Source organism: Morone saxatilis, unplaced genomic scaffold (assembly GCF_004916995.1).
Source record: "Morone saxatilis isolate NCDOM2014 unplaced genomic scaffold, NCSU_SB_2.0 Contig24, whole genome shotgun sequence".
In the NCBI taxonomy this organism is placed as follows: Eukaryota; Metazoa; Chordata; class Actinopteri; family Moronidae; genus Morone; species Morone saxatilis.
In genome coordinates, this window is record NW_023339807.1 from 11,485,547 (window position 1) to 11,506,265 (window position 20,719).

The following is a 20,719-nucleotide window of genomic DNA, read 5'->3' on the forward strand; positions in this document are numbered from 1 at the left end:
AGACAGGGTCATGGGCGACCAAGGCTTATTGAAGGCTGCCCCATGTAGTCTGATCCAACAGACGAGCTACTGTAGCTCAAACTGCTGAACCAGTTCATGCTGGTTCTGATAGAAAGGTGTCAGAACACACAGTGCATCACAGTTTGTTGGTCTGGGACTGCGTAACATTATGACCACCAGGGTACCCAGGTGGTCATAATGTTATGGCTGATTGTTGTATATTTCCATTCACTGCTTTATTATTGTGCCACAATAAGGTTTTTGAGTTCACATGTCTTCATTTGAGGGCTTTTCCAAGGAAATATTTGTTTGAGATTAAATCAATCTAAAGTCATCATGCCACCCTCTGGCCACCCCATGAATATTTCTCTAGATCCACCCCTGCTGATTTCAATATTTTTTGCTGCACCATAGTTAAATTTGACTAATTTCTTAAGTAGGCTACAGGATTCACTGCATGTTTCCCCAGCAGAAGTCAAATCCTGGTAGTGTAGAGTTTGAAACAGCATTTAGACTTTATGATGGCAGAATTAATTACAGAAGACATAACTCAGTTAGGAACAAAGATATGAAAAATCTATTATGTCTGGTGTCATGGTGCGTGTTCAGACTCTCTGAGATAGCAACTTAACTCTAAAAACAGTAGTGCGAGGCCACTTGATAAACATGACCAGGATGCACAGTACCACAAGTCGTTCTCTACAGTCTGAGTACCACTTATTTTTGTTTGCTTTGTCCTCTTTTCTCATGCTGGGAGAGAGAAGTCAGCCTCCCAGAACAGCAGAGAGTGCCAGACTAATCATTCAAATCATTATATTTTATTTCTTTCCATTGAGAAAGTTTAATTGAGCGCGCGTGTGTGTGTGCGGACTGCTGATTGGGAGATGTGTGTTGAACTCGGCGCTTCTGTCCCTGCGCACTGGAGGCTCCCCCCTCACCACTCCTCTGTGTTTTCGTGCTCGGCGCTCACACCTGGAGTGACAGAGGGGGGGTAGAGAAGCTCGGAGCTGTGATGAAGGCAGCTCACAGTGCTGCTCAGCCTGCGTCTCCTGCACAGCGACTGCAGGGCACATTTGGAGAACAAGTCAGAAGGGAAACGTCCAGAGGGAGGGGGGATGCGCGCATGTGACAGGTTTTGGACGTTTCCATTTGTACCAGTCGGGCAGGGAATTGGATCTCTCCATCGGGAGCTGCGTTTTTAAGAAAAAAATCAACAAAAAAAATCACCGGCGACTGGTATCTTGAAACATTGCACGCCTCATCCGTCGCCCGCGGATCTTCACAGCACCATGCGAGCAGGAGAGACGCGCCCTGTGCCATGCTGAACGACTCTCCGACTCTCCTGCTGGCTCTGACCGCGGTGGCCGGACTTCTCCAGCGATGCCAAGGCTGGAGCGACGAAGACCTCCTCCTGCCGCCCATCAACTCCTCCAACAGGTTCCTGGCCAACCTGGAGGTGGACGTGCGCTTCTCCAAGAGGTCCGTGGAGGAGAGCGACGCCTCGCCCGACGCCTCCTCCCTGCAGACTCTGTCCCAGTGCAACGTGAGCGTCCAGAGACTCCTGCCCACCTCGCTGGTGGCCCGCTGGGACAGCAGCTTCGGCTTCCAGTGTGATGTGCTCATCTACACCACCAACAACCACGGAAGGGCTTTTTTCTCCGCGTCTTTCAACAGGGCGATCTCGCCCGTCGTCATCGAACATCTCGGGGTCACCGGGGGTCAGCAGGAGCTGAGGCTGTGCGTGGGATGCGGGATGTCCCGGTACCGGAGGTTTGGTCAGGGCAGGTCGAGGGGCCAGCAGACCGGGGATCAGGTCACTTTCTGCTGCGTGGATTTCAGCCTCGACGAGCTGAAGGGGGACAAAAGTTGGAGGCTGAACAGAAAGCCCATCGAGTCGACACTTGTGGCTTGTTTCATGACTTTGGTCATCATTGTGTGGAGCGTTGCTGCTCTCATATGGCCGGTCCCGATCATTGCAGGATTTCTGCCCAATGGGATGGAGCAGAGGAGACCGAGATAATTGAAATAATCTTTACTATAATTAGCCTGTGCTGCCTATACTATAATTGTAGCCATTCAACTGTTCACCTGAATGAATGAGTGCGGAGCTTTGGAGAACTTTTTGATCAAATGCTTTAGTTTTGGATGTTATTAGACCTCCTCCTCCTCATTAGGACAACCAAGGTAAAGTATGATGGATTATACTAGCCAATAGTAATCTATACTGGGACCAACACCAATGTGTTTTGTATACCCTTGTAGGCCTTCCTATAGATTATGTTAGCGTCAACTGTGCAAACTTTTCTCTTTAAACAGTGTTTGTATAGTTTTTAATCTTTCTAGAAAGTTTTTGCCTTATCCCATGTGTAGGACTTTTGCACTGAAATCTGAACTTTAAAGTGTGCCGTCACATATATAACCTATAGTCGTGTTCAAAGTAAATGTAGGCTGATAGTTCTTTTTTCAAATACTCTGAAAAATAGATGTTGTTTATGACTGACTGAGAGGGTTTCAATATTTATATTGTTAGATTTATAATGTCAAGTTCAATATGCGTGCTTATTTGTATTCATGTTCCAACGGTTTAAATGAAAATAAAATTGATTATAGGCTATAACTCAGATTCTGACCTGGTCTCTGTAGCCTAAATCAATTTGCTTCAGACTTATTTCAAGTGAACACAGCATGTGATCCAAAGTGGGAAAGGATCTGAGCCAGCGCTGTCAGAGTCTTTAAGAGACACACTCAGTTTCCCATTTTATATTACACCTAAAGCTAAACATAATGCAGCCTAATGCAACAGTTTGTGGTGCTGTTTAATGGGTTTGCATTATGCACGGAGGTGTTCCTCATTGATATAAATGTAATGGACAAAATAATAGTCACAGCTCCACAAACTGCAGCCTCCAAAATGATCACAATGTTGAACATATGATCATGACCAGAAGGGCATCTGTCACTGATTATGTTGTACTTGTTATTAATTAAATGTGACCATGACTGAATGCAGCAACTGTCTTATAAGAGCACGCTTGCTCCAGAAATGTGTATCAAGAGTCTGCTAGCACTGATTTTATATTATCTCACGATACATTGTATAAAAGCCCAAACTATACAGCTTTAATTATAGCCTACATGTGGCCTTCTCCAGATTTCCTTTACCTAAGTGAAGATATGGAATTATCAGAGTACTTTTACTTTGACATTTTAGTGTGTATAAATATATATATATATATCAAAGTAAAAGTACTCATTTGGAGCAGCATTTTAATATTGTAATATTAATATTGTTCAGGTAGTGTAACTTTATATGCTATACTTTTGGATAATTTAATGTACAGCAATTCCTAAAAGCTCATCATTCTGCCAGATAAGTAAAAAAATAGACTATCTCTGTCAGGGTCAGGTCACCTCTCTGCACCTCCTGTCTATTATATGCTCAGTAGATAAGGGCTAGTAGAATTAGCCTATTCCTCATCTCTTACAAATGGTTATTTTAGTACAGTAATATGTTGTTTTCACCACATACAACCTGCCCTTTTTTAAAGATGTGAGCAGGACATACTGGTGTAAATGTGTGTCAGTGCATGTTATCTGGCCTGTTCAGTTTACACTTTATCAGCCTGATCTATCAACAAACTGACTGATCAGTTTGTGATGACGACAAATATCAGCCCAGCCCGCCTTAAAGTTAACATTATCAATCAGCCTGTAAAAACAATCTTTTAACAGACATTTATCATTTTACTCCAATGGGGGAAATACTCTGAGTTGCCAGTTTATTATACACCTTGTTAAAACTAATGCAGTCTAATACAAGAGCCCTGCAATAAATCCTCACTTCATGAAGGTTTGAAGTGGGGTGGACAAAATAACAGAAACACCTGTCTGCATAAGACAACACAGTTAAACAGCAGCACAAACTACATCTTTCAATATGATCATACAGCTGAATCCACAACATTATAATCTTCATGAAGGGAGGATTTATTGCAGGGCTGTTGCATAAGACTGCATTGGTATATTATATAATATCAATAAAGAGAAATAACATTAGAAAATATATAGTTCATGTTGACCTTACGGCGCTATAATATTCCACATGGTGTGGAGGCTGGAATGAATATAATAGTATATGCTTTATTTGGCATTTTCAAACGTTACTTGAATTTTTTTCATTGTAAATAACTATGTATCTATTTTATTTAGCAAAAATAAATAACGTGTAGTGATATGATATCTACGTTTTTTAACTTGTATCATTTAAATCACGGATGTTACAGCGCATCCTGTAGGCTACCTGTCAAAATGGCCGACCTGGCCACGCCCTCACATTACCTGCTGCTCCCCGCACACTGCCTCACCGCTCACACACTCACACTCACACATACAGGAAGTGGAGGGGTTGCGTCTCAACAGCTACGACCTGAGCTTCACCAAAGGAAAATGTGGCGCATGAGAGTCGCAGATGTGGACGAGAAGCAATGAAATATGCGCAGATGTCTGATTTCTCTCAGGATCAAAGTGGTAGAACTACACTGTAGGGCAGCATGTACTTATCAACAGTCTCTCTCCAGATTTTACTTCTCACAGCCGTCGCCTTCACTGTATCAGGTAAGTTACAGCTTAATCATTAACCGGAGGGACAGATTTACTTCTTTAATGCTGCTGTTTAAATATTGACACTGGTTGTTCCTCAAAGTATAGCACATATTAGTATTTCTAGGCTGTTTATTGTTGTGCTGTTTACTGCTGATGTGGCTTGTTGATGAAATTATTGGGACCTGAATGACTTAAATGAGTGTATTGATTAGTTTGGTCAGAGTATATGGAGTTGTAAGGCAGGATCAGGATAAGGACAACAATGACTATGTATTTAGTATCTTAGTTTTTGTTGGTTCTCACTAAACTAAAACCAAAAAGATCTGATGTGTCATGTGTCAGCTGACTGTGTCTGCTTTGTGCGCTTTAGGCACTTATACAGATATAGAAAGCGAAATAATACAGTGTAATAGAATGATATGTGAGACAATAGAGAGCTGACATTAGGTTGTGTGTGAACATGGCTCTGTTTGCTCAGTACAGGCCTGGTTAGTCATAGAAGGAGTGAGGCCAAGCTGTATGCCTCACAGTTAGTCATTCTGACTCTGCTAACAGTGAATACAATCTTATATTTAACATGAAGCAAGATTTATTCATGCTCTGAAGTGGTGATTTCATCGTGTCATTTCTCCCTTTTCTCTTCATCAAATGTTCATGCTTTGTATTTTTTCCTCCAGGGGCCCAGAAGCTGACCGTCACCCCTGACAGAGGCACCACCATCACCATCAGCACTAATCAAGTCAAAGGTTGCAAAGTGTGCACTGTGGCACGAAACTCCAGGCGATGTCAAACATCCCTTCAGCTGAAAGACAACACTCCTGTCTCAGTGGAGTTTGAATGCCCCAGAGCTAAAAATGTGTTCAGCGTGGAAATTGTGCGAAATATCCGTAAGAGCGCCGCAGTATCTCAGAGTGAAAATTAAAAGGTGTTATTTGAATGGTTATCTTATTATTAAGTCATCTGTTCATATCTCTACTCAGAATGTACCACAAAGTCCTGCAACAGCCACATCATCCAGAAGGACTCACTGCCTTTGCTGGATTTTAACCGCAAGTTCATCTGGAACCTGAAAGCCTCAGCGCTGAAAGCGTTCAAAATAGACTTCAGGGATGCGGGTCTGAGACAGATTAATGCTTCGGAGAGTTGTCCAGACAGACACAGCTACACCCTCAAGGCCTTCCAGACGACAGGGAATGTGACTGTAGGAAAATACTGCAGAACGGGACCCATCAGTAGTGCTCAGATACTGAATCAAGGCAGCTTCTCTCTCGATGTCCCAGCAGGGCAGAGGCTGCAAAATGGCCAGTTTGATGTGTCTGTCGGGGAGGAAATCAAATGTGAGTGTAAATGTTGCCATCTGAAAAACTGGTATTGTGTCAGACATCATTATTTGACTGTTGTTTGTGTCTTTTTGTCTCTCGTAGCCCTTGCCAAAGTTACACTTACGTTACCAAAAGGGACCTCTTCCTTAGACTTGCTTTCTCCAAACTACCCGGACAGTTTTCCCGATGATGATGTGATGGAGTGGTACTTTCAGGTCCCGGACAAACACAAGACAGCTGTTCAGCTCTTAAATCTCACAGAGCCGCGTTGTCTGAAGAAGGACACAGCAGTGGAGTACCACGACAAAGGGAGAGGGGCGTTGGTGCTGAGGCTGACAGACCCCCAGCTAGAGCAGTCGCATGGAAACTTCTCTGTGACGCTGAGGAACTGCGAGATGGACAGAAGTCGGGCTGGTTCTCCTGGACTATCACTGAAGCTCAGGGTCTCTTCTTCAAGTTCATCAGGTCTGTACATCATCTGCGCTCGATGCTGCCGTATGGTAACAGTTTTAACGTTTTATCTCTGCCAAGATGGTATTGTATTTGGCCCTCTGAAGAAGAAGTGTTAATACATGACAAATATTAAAGAAATAAAGTGTTAAGATAGACGTTGAGCCAGAGAAAGGTTTTGATTTCAGTGCTGATCTGGATCTCAAACAATGTAGTGTTCATATTTAACTATAAATGTGAAACTAAGTGAGGTATAGACTTATTTCTATGGATGATTTTAAAGGGTCAAAATGTATTCAACCAAAATTTAAAGCTGCTATACTACTAATGGATCAAATGTGTGTGTGTAATATGAAAGAAGTTGGTTGGGATAATCCAGAGGGAATCATCACCTAGGGAGCATTTTAGCATCTTTTAGCTTATTGTTTTGGTTTTCTAGCCGACAAGTTTGCTGTTTTGGTTTACTCTCACTGTTTTCATCAGGGTCATTTTGGTCATCACCTAGGGAGCATTTTAGCATCTTTTAGCTTATTGTTTTGGTTTTCCAGCCGACAAGTTTGCTGTTTTGGTTCACTCTCACTGTTTTCATCAGGGTCATTTTGATCAGACAAACTACCTGCCCAGCTCCAAACAGTAGACAGACAAAGTAAGCGACTAGCTGGTGAACAGAGTAGATCATTTAGTAGCTAAAGAGCCAGATATTTCCCTCAGGAGTTAGTAGAGATCAAAACCAGAGCTAAAAAGAGTGAATACTGGACTTGCATTGTCAAATGGGCAGAAGCACTACTCCAAATGGATGATATTGTTGCTTTGTGTCCACTGGATGTGTAAACACACAACTGTTTGCCATATCGGCTTTATAAGGTGATAAAATCAGCGTTTACAGCTTGTTCTGCTGTCACCAAGTGGTAAAAAAAAAAAATCTAATATTCAAATTCAAATTAGTAGTAGTTACCTCTACTGTCTTGTTTCAGGGGTATAATAGATACGATTCGTGTTGCAACTATTCAGTTGCATGAAAGCAGTTTTGTCTTTTTGTACAGCAACATGGAGAATTGTTCGGAGTTTGACGAGGTTTTATTCATTCAGAAAATAGCTTAAGAGATTAATGATGTCTCCCCTACTGTGCATGTTGCAGCAGGCATGTGATTACTAAATATAAATAATCTTGAATCTTTAGTTTTCCATTTTCATATCATGTTAAGACAAGGGTTCAGTTTAGTCTGGGGTGTGACACAGTTTTCCCTGTTTTAGGAAACAGCTTTCGTGTAAATGAGTAATAAAAAACAGTGACGTGGAGAGTGGGCCTCGTAGCCTTTATCTGTCCCCTCAGGATTCAGGTTATGGGAATTCTGAGATTGCCTCATCACTGAGTCATGAATGACAGCTGTGGCACATCACCAGGAAACACTTCCTTCATCGACCAGGGATCACGTCGTTTTATCAGCCAAATCAGAATTCAAATTCCTGTTGGACATATTTGTGAGGGATGTTGGTTTTCACTCGAATCCACTTGGCCGCATGTTTGCAGCTGTGTGTGTGTGTGTGTCAGAAATGATAACATCTTTTTGTTTTGCTTTCTGTAGTGTCATGTAATGTGTACATGAGCCAAATGGAGGGCCATTCTCTTCAGATTGAGAAGCTGAGACCAACCTCCAACTGCGAGATGAAAATAAACTCTGAAAAGCCGAAGGAGAAGATCACAGTCACGTCGAACAGCGTCCTGCATTTCCAGGGCTGCCTTCCTGAAGACGTACGAGTCACCACCACGAGAGTCATAGGTACATGCAAGTTTGAGTGTTTAGCAGCTTCCCTGGGCCTTGTTAAATAAGCCTAAATCGTTTCTTTCTCTAAAAAGACATTGAAAGTAACTGAAAAGTCTTTGTCCAAATGGAAATTAGAAACCTCATTTATCAAGAGTTAACCTCGTGGTGCAGATGCCAGTTTTGTCACTTCACAATTGTACGTTTTCCACTGATATCTGCATGACCAAAATAACCAGACTTTATTTAGTATGGGAGGTTAAAGAGCTGGTTCACCCAAATCACAGTAAGAAACATTGTGTCACTTTTTTATTTGTATCCAGATAGTTTTGGTTAAATTTGTCCAGGTTTTGAGAAAAGTATCCGTCAAGTGCCTCCAAGGGAAAGCAGTGGCAGTGAATGTGAATTTGTTTGTGTTTCCTCACGGGCAGCATTGCTTTCTGGATCCAGAATAAGAGTGACACTATTAACTCAGTGTTAGCAGTTCTCCTAGGGTCAATTTCTTGGTTAGAAATTAGTTTCTATTAGACAGCTGAGACATTGTTTCCGGACAGAGATGTTGCTCTTGACTGCGTGACTATTTATAACTAGCTTACACTCCTAACACCTCCTATTTCGCATTACATGCATACATTTTTGTAATATTGGTGAACTGACCTGTCGTTCCTGAAGACAGAAATTCAGCCTAATTTCGGAACCCCTCTTGATTTAAATTAACTGCGCTTCCTTGTCAGGGTGCAGTCAACTCGAAGACTGCCCGAAGACTCCGGTCTCTCTGTCGTCGCCTCAGCTGCCGGACTGCCTCCCCGCCCCTCTGAGCAACGTGACCTGGCATCTCCGTCCTCCTCAGCACGGCACTGTGGAGCTGACCTTTCCCCTTGGGCCCCTCAAGCAGTCACTACCTTGGCAGCCATGCAACGACAGCATCGCTATCGAAATGGCCGAAGACGACGGCACTACTGTTGGACAGTTCTGTCCTCAGGGAGCCATAGAGAAGGTCCAAATCCACAACAACGTGTCGGTAACTGTGTCTGGCATGGGGAGTAAAGGAATGAGTGTGCTGAATGCCAATTTCAAAGAGGAGATACCAGGTAACAAGCAGCTACAATCGAATGGAATATAAATAAATTAGATAAATGCATAATTTCAGTGATATTCTTTTTATTCCTATCCAGACCGATACATATTCACTGTATCTCCAAAGAAAGACACTCCTGTTCTTTTGGCTACACCTCGTTGGCCAGTAGGAATGAAGTCTTACTCCACCGTCTCATGGATCGTCTCTGTTCCCCAGAGGATGGAGGCGCATCTGATGTTTGCCAACCTCAGCCAGCCCAAGTGCAGCGACAGCCACACCGACATCAGGGTGCAGAGAGTCGACCGTCCGGAGGAGGACTACAGCCGCAGGGAGGACGAGGAGGCCGAGACTGAGATCACTGTCTCCGAGAGCTTCTACCTCAACATGTCCAACTGTATGCCTGAAAGAGGAAAATTCAGCATTGTCACCCAGATCACCCTGCAGAAGAGCAAGAGTAAGGATACATTTTGCAGGGTTACATCAGAGTTTTGTCTCAACTGGGAGACTTTGGACTGGATGTGTTAATGGATCACGTAGGCATCATCTCTAAGGGCGTAGTGGTACTTTATAGCCATTCATTCATTTATTCAACCTTTATTTAGGAGACCCTCATTTACACGGACAGAGTCGTATTTTTGTTTAGCCATGCTTAACATAAATCCACAGAAATACCCCAACAACTATTTAATGAATTGCCATTAAAGTTGGTACAGATATGGTCCCTTTACCATAAAAAATATTTCTATTTTTATTATATATTATAATTTTATTATAAGTAGCATGCTAACACGCTGAACCAAGATGTTGAACATGTTAAACAATTGCAGCGTTTGCCATCAAAATACTAGTATTGACATTGTTAGCGTGTTAGCTAGCATGGTTGTTCATTCATACAGTGTAGTTTACATAAATTGCTAATTCAATATTGAATGTCTCTAACCTTTCCAATACAAGGTACAGTTACATTTTCCCATTTTTGGATAATTCTATCATTTTTAGGTGACACAAACTCACTAACAAGCAATTTATTTTTTGTGAAGTATAAGAAGTCAATCAATATTTGTTAATCTCCAGGCTTCAGATTTTTCTTTAAGATTTGTATGGACAATATCGAATTTCATTATGAAGATTTGTGACAGAAAGTGTTAATAAAAGATTGTATTTTTTATTTGTTCTGTCTCATTCAGACCTTCTGCTGACTATCATCCTGAGTGTGGTGGCCGCTCTGCTGGTCATTTTTGTCGTTGTTCTAGTAGTGGTCTGTGTGGTGGTTAGGTAAGTGCATCTGCTTTATGTTTTTTACTTCAGATTATATTATTTGATGCTTAAGTTTTGTCTTAATAAACTTCATGTCTTAACTGGTCAACTGATATTTGTAGGAGATATAACTCTCACTGTCTTGCCTCTCCTGCCAAACAGGAAGAAGAAGAAGAGTCTGAATCATCAAGTGTCCATCTACAATCCGAACGGCACCAGCTTCCTGCCAGGACCCAACGGCTTCCCAGCTACCCACGAAGTCAACAATGATCACGAGTATGCCTCCATCGAGGACACGTTGGTCTATACGCACCTGCTGAGAAAGGGGAAGGAGATCGGCGTCTACGGAGAGTTTGACACGTACCGGCCCTTCACGGGACAAACGGACTCACAAAAGCCGCTGGTCCCTAAAAACGCAGGTGACGACGACCTGCAACGCAGGTCTTTCCAGCAGGGTCCTCCGCTTCCCGTCAGGCCTCCAAGCCACGGCCAGCGCCTGATGGACAATGAGATTTACCAGACCGAGGGCCAAAGTGACGAGGAACGTTCTCCGGACCTGGGCACGCGGCTGGAGCCAGAGGGAGGAAACTGAGGGGAAGATTGGATTCAGCTTTCTGCTTTTCACTTGACCTACTTGAACTTTGAGATATTCATTCCCTGGCGTCTGTGTGATTACCTGATGTTCAGCCTTTGCGAGAAGCCTTTGTTTTTCTCTCACGTTGTTTTGCACCAAAGCCAGGCACACAAAATAACGCTGCTCAAACTTGCCTGCAGCTGTTACCTTGTTTTATCTCCGATGAAGGCACATTTGGTGTTTGGCAGTACATAATCATCCTCTTTATACCAGGTTTTGCCACTATAAAGAGATCTTGTGTAGCTTTTAGGCAGTGAATATTTGTCATTGGAGATATTTTGTACATATTATGGATGTTTATACAGGAGCGAAGGTGTGTGCTGTTTACATGCTGAGTTTTTCATTTTTATCTTTAAACCGTTGAGAGTACTCCACTGCTGTGGCGATGCACTGCATTTTTTATAGCACCATCAAAACATGATGGCCTGATGATGGCCCGTATTGCAGGAGATTGCACCAGCAGTGTGTGTGTGTGTGTGCATGGAGTATCTCTCTATATCTCTATATTTTTTACCACTGCTTTTGCACCTGCTATGGAGACTTCTAGATACAGCATCGTTACACCATAAATGTGCCTTGCAGAAAGGTCATTACACTCCTGCTAATACAGATCTTAGAGTTGTTTTCAGCCATTTTGGTCCAGGGATGAATGAAAATGTTGTGCTTTTGTTCTTTTTTGAACCCACATTTTTGGAATCTCCTGCTGCTAGCTAAATGAGTTTGTTTTCTGCGTGTATATCACGATGAAATCACAAGTCAGAAACCATATTTTACTATTTATATTTTACCCCCTTTTGCTGGACTAGGATGACACATTGCTCACATACTTAATTGCAGTATGTGAGCAAAAAGTTACATCACACAAAGAAAAAGTCAGTATGTTTGTTGGTTGACTGAATTGTGTTATTAATTACAGGTAGCCTTTAAAAGAGAGGCTGTGTGAGGCCTATAATTTAACATAAGTAATGAGTGCCCGTGTGTTGTTGTGAAGACGTTGTTGTTCAACCAACCGATGTAAAAGGTCACGGTACAAACCAAGTCCTAACTAAGTTACAGATTTTGTTATGTGAAATTCAACAGTTTGTACATTAACAGGGATAGAAAATAACAACACAGCATATTAAAATCTCTATTTAAGGTATTGATTGTGATATTAGTTATAAGAAGATGCAAGAATATTATCTGGTCTCATTCAAGGAAAATCTTGTTCAAGATGTATGATGAAACTTGTGAAAAAAACTCAATGAACGAATGAATTGTGTGTTTGTCTTGTAAAGCCATGTTACCTCCTGCAGTTCAGAGAATGAACTGCAGAGGGAAACACTTCAAAGTTGCGATAAAAACATTCTCACTCATTTTTGCTCTCTGAATGTGAAGTTAATTTTAAGAGCCATGTAAAATATGAACATAAATTCTCTACAGTCTGATGGACTGACATAAAGAGGTAAAGAGTCTGAGATGAGGACGTGCTCTCTACAAACACATTGCTGACATCAGCAGATGTCCATGGAGATGTCGAAACATGTTGATCTGATGTAATCTTTCTTTGGGTGGGTAAATTGTTTAGAGCAGCAGTACAGAAACTAATGTTTTCATGACAAGAAAAGCGTGGGTGGGTGGAGACATTGTACTCATCAAGCAGGGAAATGTTTTTAGAAATGTGCGAGCAGAAAACATTATCTTCCCTGCACACTGTGCCCCATGTACATCCTCCTCTATAACTATAATATATATTTCCCTGACTTGTTTGCTTTCTGAAGTGGTGACACTTGAGAAAGAAAAAGAAAACCTGACATCCTCATTGTGCTGGTTATCTCAGTCCTGACCCTTCTGTTAATGTTTACCATTTCCTTAAGTTGTAAGTAAGTGAAAAGTTCTCAAAACACATCATTCATATACATTTGCTCAACTTAACCCTTTCCTCAGTGTTTTTTAAAAGGAAAACTTGTGACCTTTTAACCGCACTGGGCTTGGGAAAAAAAGACTGGGAGCAAGACTGCAACCTAAAACCAAGTTTGTTTCGTTATTATTATTAGTTGAAGCAGCCAAGTTCTTTTATGAGTTACATAAGCATTTTTTAAGCAAACATTGTTTCTCTCTGATGAAAAATTCCCATTGTATCTGCTGAATGTTTGACTTGAGCAAGAACTCAATGAGACACATGTTTATACATTATATAATGCAAAATAGGCAGCATAACTTGACATTCAGAGCTAGAAAGAAAGAAAGTGCCACAGAAAAGGCCCTCATAATGGTTGTTCTTCAGTAAATAAAAAAAGGTTTAATGCATTCATTAGCAGACCACACAAAAATACATAAAACAAAGACAAGCCATCCAGTGTTGTTTACCTTCATGAATATCTAATATGCTTTGAAAACACTAGTTATTAAATGAATGTAAATGATCTCAGTGAGTTTAGCTTATACAATGACATGCTGTATCCCAGACCGCTGTGAAAAGTCAAATGACACCTGAATGGCTTGCTCAAGAAAATGTGAGTTTAAGAAAGATGCAGAACATTATTTTTCAATGTATTGCATGAATGTACCCGATACTCTACATGTTTCATTTTTTACTGCAAGCAGCGTTTATCTGCACAGAGTGACGTTAATGTCAGGAATCGGCCCTCAGACGATGTTGAACTCACACACAGAAGCCTTTTCTGCCCTGCAGCTCTCATCAAACCACTTCCCGTTGGCTGTGGTGGAGAGGATGCCACAGTTCTGGCTGCGCCCCCCGTCTGGCTGCAGGGTGATCTCTGTCTCCCAGTTCTTGAATCGCACGTTGGAGCCCGATTGGTCCACCCACTGGCCTTCGGTCACCATGTCATTGACGCCCAGCCAGATGTGCTCCTCTGGGCCGATGCTCTGACGGACGTAGCTGTAGAGCTGGTCGTTCTCGTCTCCTGACAGAGGAGTGGCCAGGCTGCCCCCTTTGGCAATGCAGTCATCACTGGCCGCGTGGAAGGTCTTCTTTGCTGGGTCAGCCAGGAAACACTTGCCGAGGATCTTGGTGCCTCGCAGACAAACTGAGGAAAATTGAGGAAATTAAGAGATAATCAGTGTGGCTCAGGTGTCTATTTTGGGTTCTCCATCACTGGAAAGATGTTAAATCGGTTGTCACAGTCTGCCACTCCATCTTGACTTTTTTATTTTACATATAGCATGTTGTTTAAAATATATAAACAATATGTATTCGTGTGATATTTGAGAAACAAAAATACCTGTCTGTAAAGCTTGATTCTCTTTCAACAAATTCAGCTCTTGAACAATGTCATTAATCTGTTTCTTCAGCTCCTCAATTGCAGCATTGTTTGCAGAGTCTGTTGGAAACAAAATGCAAAAAAAAATATTTTAAAGCATAATGCACTCAGTCAATATTCCCAATGAACTCTCTGATCAGCGCTGTTATTCTGCAAAAGTTTTTTATGGAGTTGACAAGTAAGGACATTGTTTTCATTTCCAAATGTCAAGTTAATATCGAGTCCTACCTTTCTTGCCATTTCTTCTCTTGGAGGAGGTCTGCTGGGATGAGCAGTGTGCCAGCATGAGAAGGCAAAACATCAAGCAAACCCCTCTAGCATCCATAATACTTGGAAAAACACTTAAAATCCACCGTAAAGAAACTTGTTTTTGGTGCAGCACCACAAAAAGCTCCTCACAGCTCTGAGCGCTGGCCAGACTGTTTGTGTTTTACCCGCCCGGAGTGAATGAGGAAATCTTATCTCAGAGAGAACAAATGTTTTACAGATGTTTAACAGCTGTTTGTGTTGCTTTTGAAATGCTGAAGGGAGATGGATGGTGAGCAGGAGTTTAGCAGCATTCAGACAAGCATGACTTGGCTTCCACATGTTTGTAGGTTACCAATAAATTACATCAGGGCCTTATCTGTTTGTCTGTCTTTCTGTCTGTCTGTTTGTGTTGTTTGTGTGAGTATGAGCGTGTGTGTGTGTGTGTCTATTAAGTGTGTGTTGTGTCACATTTATTACACAAACAGAATTTAAATGGGCCTTTCCATTTCTTTATCCAGTATCTGCATCTTTCTGTGCCACTTTACAACAACAAATATTAAGCTACAAACAGTTTTGTAAGTGCCTTTTCATAGCTGCTTGCTAATTGAACCGTGGCTTTTTCCTGTCAAAAGGGGGCCTGTTGTGTTTCTGCTGAGGGCTCTAACAGGCCAGAGGTTGGATATTTTAGGGTTTGTCCCACAGCCCACATCTGGATCTCTTCAGTGAGCTGGATGGGATACACGTGGCAGAGACTTATATAATGTGGAAATACTGTTGGGAATTTCATATTTGTTTGTGTTTCATGTCTTTTCTCTAAGACTAGTCCTCACTTGAGATTTTAGTGACCTCTGCCAACAAGGAGAAAGCTGTCTCTAAATGTTCAGTGATGCCTAATTTCAGTCTCTGAATACAGAAACCTCACAGCCAAATAACACATTAAAGTGATGCGATAAAGACCCCCAGGACTCTCATCGTACACCCTGTCTCCTTTATGTGTAATTTTAGGTCTTGTAATTAAATTGCGGTGGGAATTATTTCAGTTTTCCCAGCATACTATAAATGTTCATCCCTCCCTTCTCCTCATAAGACCTAAATACATCTGAATTTAAACATCTGGGTAAAGCTTTGTTGCTACCAGGAAATATATAAGATTGGAATGGCTCCTACTGTTAACATATAACATAATAAAATATTTAGGATCCTTTCTTTTTTAAATCACTTACCACAAACAATTAGTAATTATTTGCAGGAAGAAGGTCAAAGAAGTAATAGAAAATTAAATGAAACAGCATTGTTTGTTTGTTTTATTGTTATTTTATTATTTTCAGATTTTTAAAATGTATTTATAAAAGGGTGCCTTACTTTTTTAACGCCACTTCTTTCATTCGCTAATTATTTTGCCCTACATATTGGCTGTAACATGATTAACATTCCTGTTACAAGGCATTGATTAGGCCTGTTTTTGTTGTTGATGATGTTGTCTAATTGTCATTATTGCGAGTTTATTGTTTGCATGTCGATTATGAAATGAATAAAACATACTGAGACAAAGCAGGTGTGGTTTTATCAATATATTTGAAATAAAATATTTACAAAATAAATTAACAATGAAGCAGGTTCTGTAAGTAGTCCAGCAATTTGACATTCAATGAAAATAAGTCATTTATAATGTACAAAAGTTCAGGCAAAGGCAAAGGCAGCTTGTTCATATACAAGAATACATACAGATTAATAATGCCCATTCATGGTGTGCACAGCAGGCACGTCGACGCTGCAGTCTCTGATTCAGAGTTCCAGTCAGCGTCACAAAGGTACAGACAGTGCATGGGTCACAATTCAGTATTCACTCAAATGCATAGTTAATTAGTTAATTTCAGTCCAGACTTCATCACCATGACCATCAACTCTTTCTCTTCCATAGTGTAATAATAATGATGTATTTATTGTTCTGCTGAGATGAACACAGATAGCACAGGTTTTCTGCTGCTACATGGAAAGCTGTGTTGAATTATATGATGGTTTATGCACAAGGTAACTAACTCATTTATTTGTTTCTTTATCTTACACCTCCAATCTTTCTCGTGTCCTGCTGTAATACTAATTTTTTTAAATCTTATTTTACTCTTCTGTTTACAGTTTTGATGCTTCACAAACTCTCTTTATGTGTTAAAACTCTGTGTTCAATGGGCTTTGTGCATTTGCTCATTGCTCAGTGAATAGTTAAGCACTTCACATAAATAAAAGGCCCTTTGCATCGTAGCTCTGCTCTTACTTACAACCAACAAGCGAAGCTCAGTTTCCAAACAGTGCAGCTCCTATGCTGGTATGTCTATCTGGGTATATTTCTCATATAATTTAGTGTTTTTAGACTACTCTTTCACAGTGCAAGAAAATTAAAAACAAGAAAAGTAAGTCAAATTTCACACGAACACACATTTTTTGCAAAATCACAACACAAAATAAATACAACTAAATGAAGAATAGAACACAAAAAAGACACATCTTGAGGAAAAAAACATGCAGGAATAAATTAAGTGTGCTTCATGTCTGAAAAAAAAACACAATGGGTCCTCTTCATCTTGTTGCCATGGTAAACTATCTGAAGCCTCTGCAGAGTGTTAGGCACCATCCTTGGTCTACGTTGGGCAAAGCACTGTAAAAACAGTAGAGATTAATATTAGATATGACTGATCAGGGATAAAGCTTCAGCATGAGTGGATTAGTACAAAATACAAAGTTGGACATAAAGACGAGGAAAAACAAAAGGAAAAAAGGAAAATTTTAACACACAAGTTAGTAATAAATATCTGAAAATTAAAACACAAACCTATTTCTGTGGGTGAGGATAAATATCTGCAGTCTGGGCAGTGCTAGATAACTAATAATCACAAAACGGTGTCTTAAATGTTAACTGCAGGGTAAATAGAGCTTTAATGTGTGTGGCAGTGAGTCACTGACAGTAAGAGGGATCAACCATGCTGCAGCCAGTCACTGCGTGGGAGAGGGGAGACGTGAAAAGGAGAACATCGGGGGGGCCAGACTGCACTACAGCCCGGTGGTAGAGAGGGGGCGCTTTCCCAATGTGAGTGGCAACACCACAACAGTGCACATCACATGAATGTGTCACACAAACCTCTCCATCCGTCGCTCACACCAGAGCTAAGGCAGCAACAAATTAGATCATAAGAAGTAGAGAAAGAAAACATGAAAGAGTGAAAACAGATCGTGTGAAAGGAGGTATAGCCTATTATACTGGATGGCGACAGCTGGTGACTGATTTCAGTACAGTGTGAAAGTCAATTTGCAGTTGAAACTTGCTTAACCGGAAGTTTTTCATTTACCGCTGCATTGTAGTGCAGTTACACACAGGAACTGCAACTTTTGAGAACTCAGAGTCAGCTACCAGATTTTTATTTAGTTTTTTACAAACTGAATATTTGCTTATTGTTTTTCATTTACAAATGATTTTCCAACAATGCAACCTTGTAAATGCAATGCTTTGTTGCAGTCAGCTGTTATTTGTGTGTCCTTGAACACACCGATATGAATCATAAGTAGTAGTACTACTTGCTCTCAACTGCAATACCAAGCAACAGTAATGTATGCTGACCAAAAAGACATACAGTGATGGACTGTGTATATCAAGTCTTCAAGATGATTTTATAATGAACCGAAACCAGTGTAGCAAATAAAATCTAAACAACACAACAACTATATGTGATAATATGATATAATACAATATTGAAGTCAGTGAAACGAGAAGGTGGAAACACTACCACTGTTGTCCACAGGGGCCGCTAGAGTCAAGACAAAATGTTGACGCTTTAAGTATTTACTTTCTATTGATTTATAGTAAATGGACTGTAACATGCAAAACAACTTTAGCAGTTCTTTAACTTTACGCCACTAGTTCGGTCACAATTGATCAGTCTTTGATCATTTGCTTTGTGTGAAACATGATTCACTGATACACACTGCCAACATATCACCAACGTCTAAACACTGTAAACAATGAAGAGAAAGTCTCACCTTTGAGAATATAGTCTGTTAAGAGACTGGGCACCTTGTCACTGTCGTCTCTCATAGCTTGTAGAACTGAAAAACACCAGAGAGGTGAGTGGATCAATCACATCCACTAAAAATAAAGCACTGCTGGTACAGATGAAGAAACTTACTCTTAGTCAGGATCTGGAGGTCCTCGAGCGAAGGAGGATGTCCTTTTTTCTCGTAAGGGATGACTGTGGTCAAATACTGCAAACCAGCATAAAGAAAGAGATAAAGACAGGGATGACCTTCCTTCCACGCAGAAACCAGAAAGTTTAAGTGTAGCAGCTGAGAGAGAAATAACAAAGTAACCTGTCTTTCAATGCACCCACTCCCAAATGTTTGCCGGAAGCTGCTCTGAATGACTGAGGAGAGTCCCTCCATGCTAAAACGCTGAGGAGGAAGGAAGTAAAGCAGAGAAACATAAGACAAGGAGGGGATGAAAAGATGGGAAAAGATTTCTGGAAAGAAATGCAGCAAACAGTGGAGAAAAGAAAGATTCTATCCTATCATATAAGACATCAACACACATAAACCAGGCTGGTTATGTTTCCTCAGAACAGAGCACTCACTGATCCAAGTGTCTTTTCAACGTGACCCTGCGACGTCCCGGCTCCACTTTTAAGCTTCTTCTTCTTCTTCAGCAGCTCGCGGTGCTCCTTCTGCCGGTTCTGCACGTCGATGAGCGCAGAGATGAAGCTGTTCTTCACCTCCTTCTCAAAGTCCAGCTCGTCTCTGAGAGCCAGCTGCTGCACCAGCTCCTCTGAGAACCTCCTGATGTTTGTCTCTGTCTCCTCCAGACGTTCATTCAGCTCTGCGACACTTAGGCTCCTCACCCCTGGACCACAGATACACACATAAAAAACATTTGAGCCTTCATTCATCAGCCTTTTACTCAGAATCAGAATCAGAATCAGAAATACTTTAATAATCCCAGAGGGAAATTATATAAATACTCATGGACTGATCAGAAGGTCACAGGGTAACGTATGACACCAGGTTATGAGACCATGACTGAAGACTGCGAGATGCAGCTAGTATATTGACCTTTGAGCTTAAATTATATTAGATTTATTACACTGTAATAACAATCAGCTACTGTGTGATGCATCTGGATAAATCACACATAATGTACATAATGTTTCATTATTGTCAACAATCCTAAAACGGATAATGCACAAGTCCGTCTTTTAATTTCATTTTTAAAAAAGTGAGTCATCTGCACAACGTTAGTAATTAGCATATTTGTTGAAGACTATCTTCAGGGGCGGATTTATCCACAGTTGGTGAGTCTAATGAGTATTTAGAGCAGCAGGATGGTGTATGTGGGACTGAGTATAGTGCTCATGTTTGTGGTAATAAATGAACATGCCATCAGTGTGGCTCATTGATGTATTATAGTTATGTAATAGTTTTTGGATAACATTGGACCTCTGTAGCACAGGGGAATAAGATATATCATACAGCGATTCATCGTTGGTCTTTTCATGGGTTTTGTTGACAATAAGAAAGATGTGGAATAATCCCAACCTTTTCATTTAAAACCAAACTAAATAAAGCTTAGCAATCACTGACACGTCTTCCTGTCCGAATTATTAAATATCTTACAGTTTGTCCCAGCTCAGTCCTCTCAAATGCAAACTAAGGGTCATTTGGTTCGGAATATGTTTTACCAAATTAGCACTGAGCTGGAACAATGACTGTCCACTAGCCGTCATGCTTGTTGTGTTGACTTTATTTTGTGAAGTTGTGAGTAAGACTAGTCTCTGTCCCTTTTTGCTTCTCCCCTCTCCCTGCATTACGCCCCTTCTGATTTAGCTCCAAGGCAATGGTATGTACTAACACCTAACGCTATGCCTCGTCTGTTCTGCTGCTGAGATTCAGCACAAGGGCAAATGAGGAACATGATATTTACTAGTTCTCTGTCCCATATAAGAACACATCATTGGCTTTACTCAAGACAAAAGCACCATGTATGTATGCATCTGTTGAATGAAAAAGTAAGAGTTTACTTTCTCATTTGCCCTTCCTCTGCACGTAGAATAGCACGGATGATC

General features: G+C 41.0%; 4 protein-coding genes across 4 annotated transcripts in view; 2 read left to right on the forward strand and 2 right to left on the reverse strand.

Moving 5' to 3' along the window:
• The first annotated feature begins 700 nt into the window (after positions 1-700).
• Positions 701-2,605, forward strand: LOC118336158 (transmembrane protein 158). The gene has a single exon (XM_035672747.1). It carries the CDS (start codon positions 1,319-1,321, stop codon positions 2,018-2,020), a length of 702 nt encoding a protein of 233 aa, XP_035528640.1. The 5' UTR covers positions 701-1,318; the 3' UTR covers positions 2,021-2,605.
• Positions 2,606-4,383: 1,778 nt separating this feature from the next.
• On the forward strand, positions 4,384-12,506 carry cdcp1a (CUB domain containing protein 1a). Its single transcript, XM_035672816.1, has 9 exons — positions 4,384-4,614; positions 5,280-5,489; positions 5,583-5,939; positions 6,027-6,389; positions 7,961-8,155; positions 8,872-9,228; positions 9,313-9,669; positions 10,403-10,490; positions 10,635-12,506. The coding sequence occupies exons 1-9, from the start codon at positions 4,551-4,553 to the stop codon at positions 11,062-11,064; spliced, it is 2,421 nt and encodes an 806-aa protein (XP_035528709.1). The 5' UTR covers positions 4,384-4,550; the 3' UTR covers positions 11,065-12,506.
• A 597-nt stretch (positions 12,507-13,103) lies between these two features.
• On the reverse strand, positions 13,104-14,815 carry clec3ba (C-type lectin domain family 3, member Ba). Its single transcript, XM_035672817.1, has 3 exons — positions 14,598-14,815; positions 14,331-14,429; positions 13,104-14,135 (listed from the first exon to the last, which is right to left on the reverse strand). Exons 1-3 carry the CDS (start codon positions 14,692-14,694, stop codon positions 13,735-13,737), a joined length of 597 nt encoding a protein of 198 aa, XP_035528710.1. The 5' UTR covers positions 14,695-14,815; the 3' UTR covers positions 13,104-13,734.
• A 1,365-nt stretch (positions 14,816-16,180) lies between these two features.
• fez2 (fasciculation and elongation protein zeta 2) overlaps positions 16,181-20,719 on the reverse strand; it is a gene marked incomplete in the record, with an annotated part of 8,219 nt that continues 3,680 nt past the window's right edge. Inside the window, 5 exon segments of the mRNA XM_035672818.1 lie at positions 16,181-17,271; positions 18,648-18,713; positions 18,794-18,869; positions 18,975-19,055; positions 19,235-19,500. Coding sequence (XP_035528711.1) covers positions 17,255-17,271; positions 18,648-18,713; positions 18,794-18,869; positions 18,975-19,055; positions 19,235-19,500 — 506 coding nt within the window.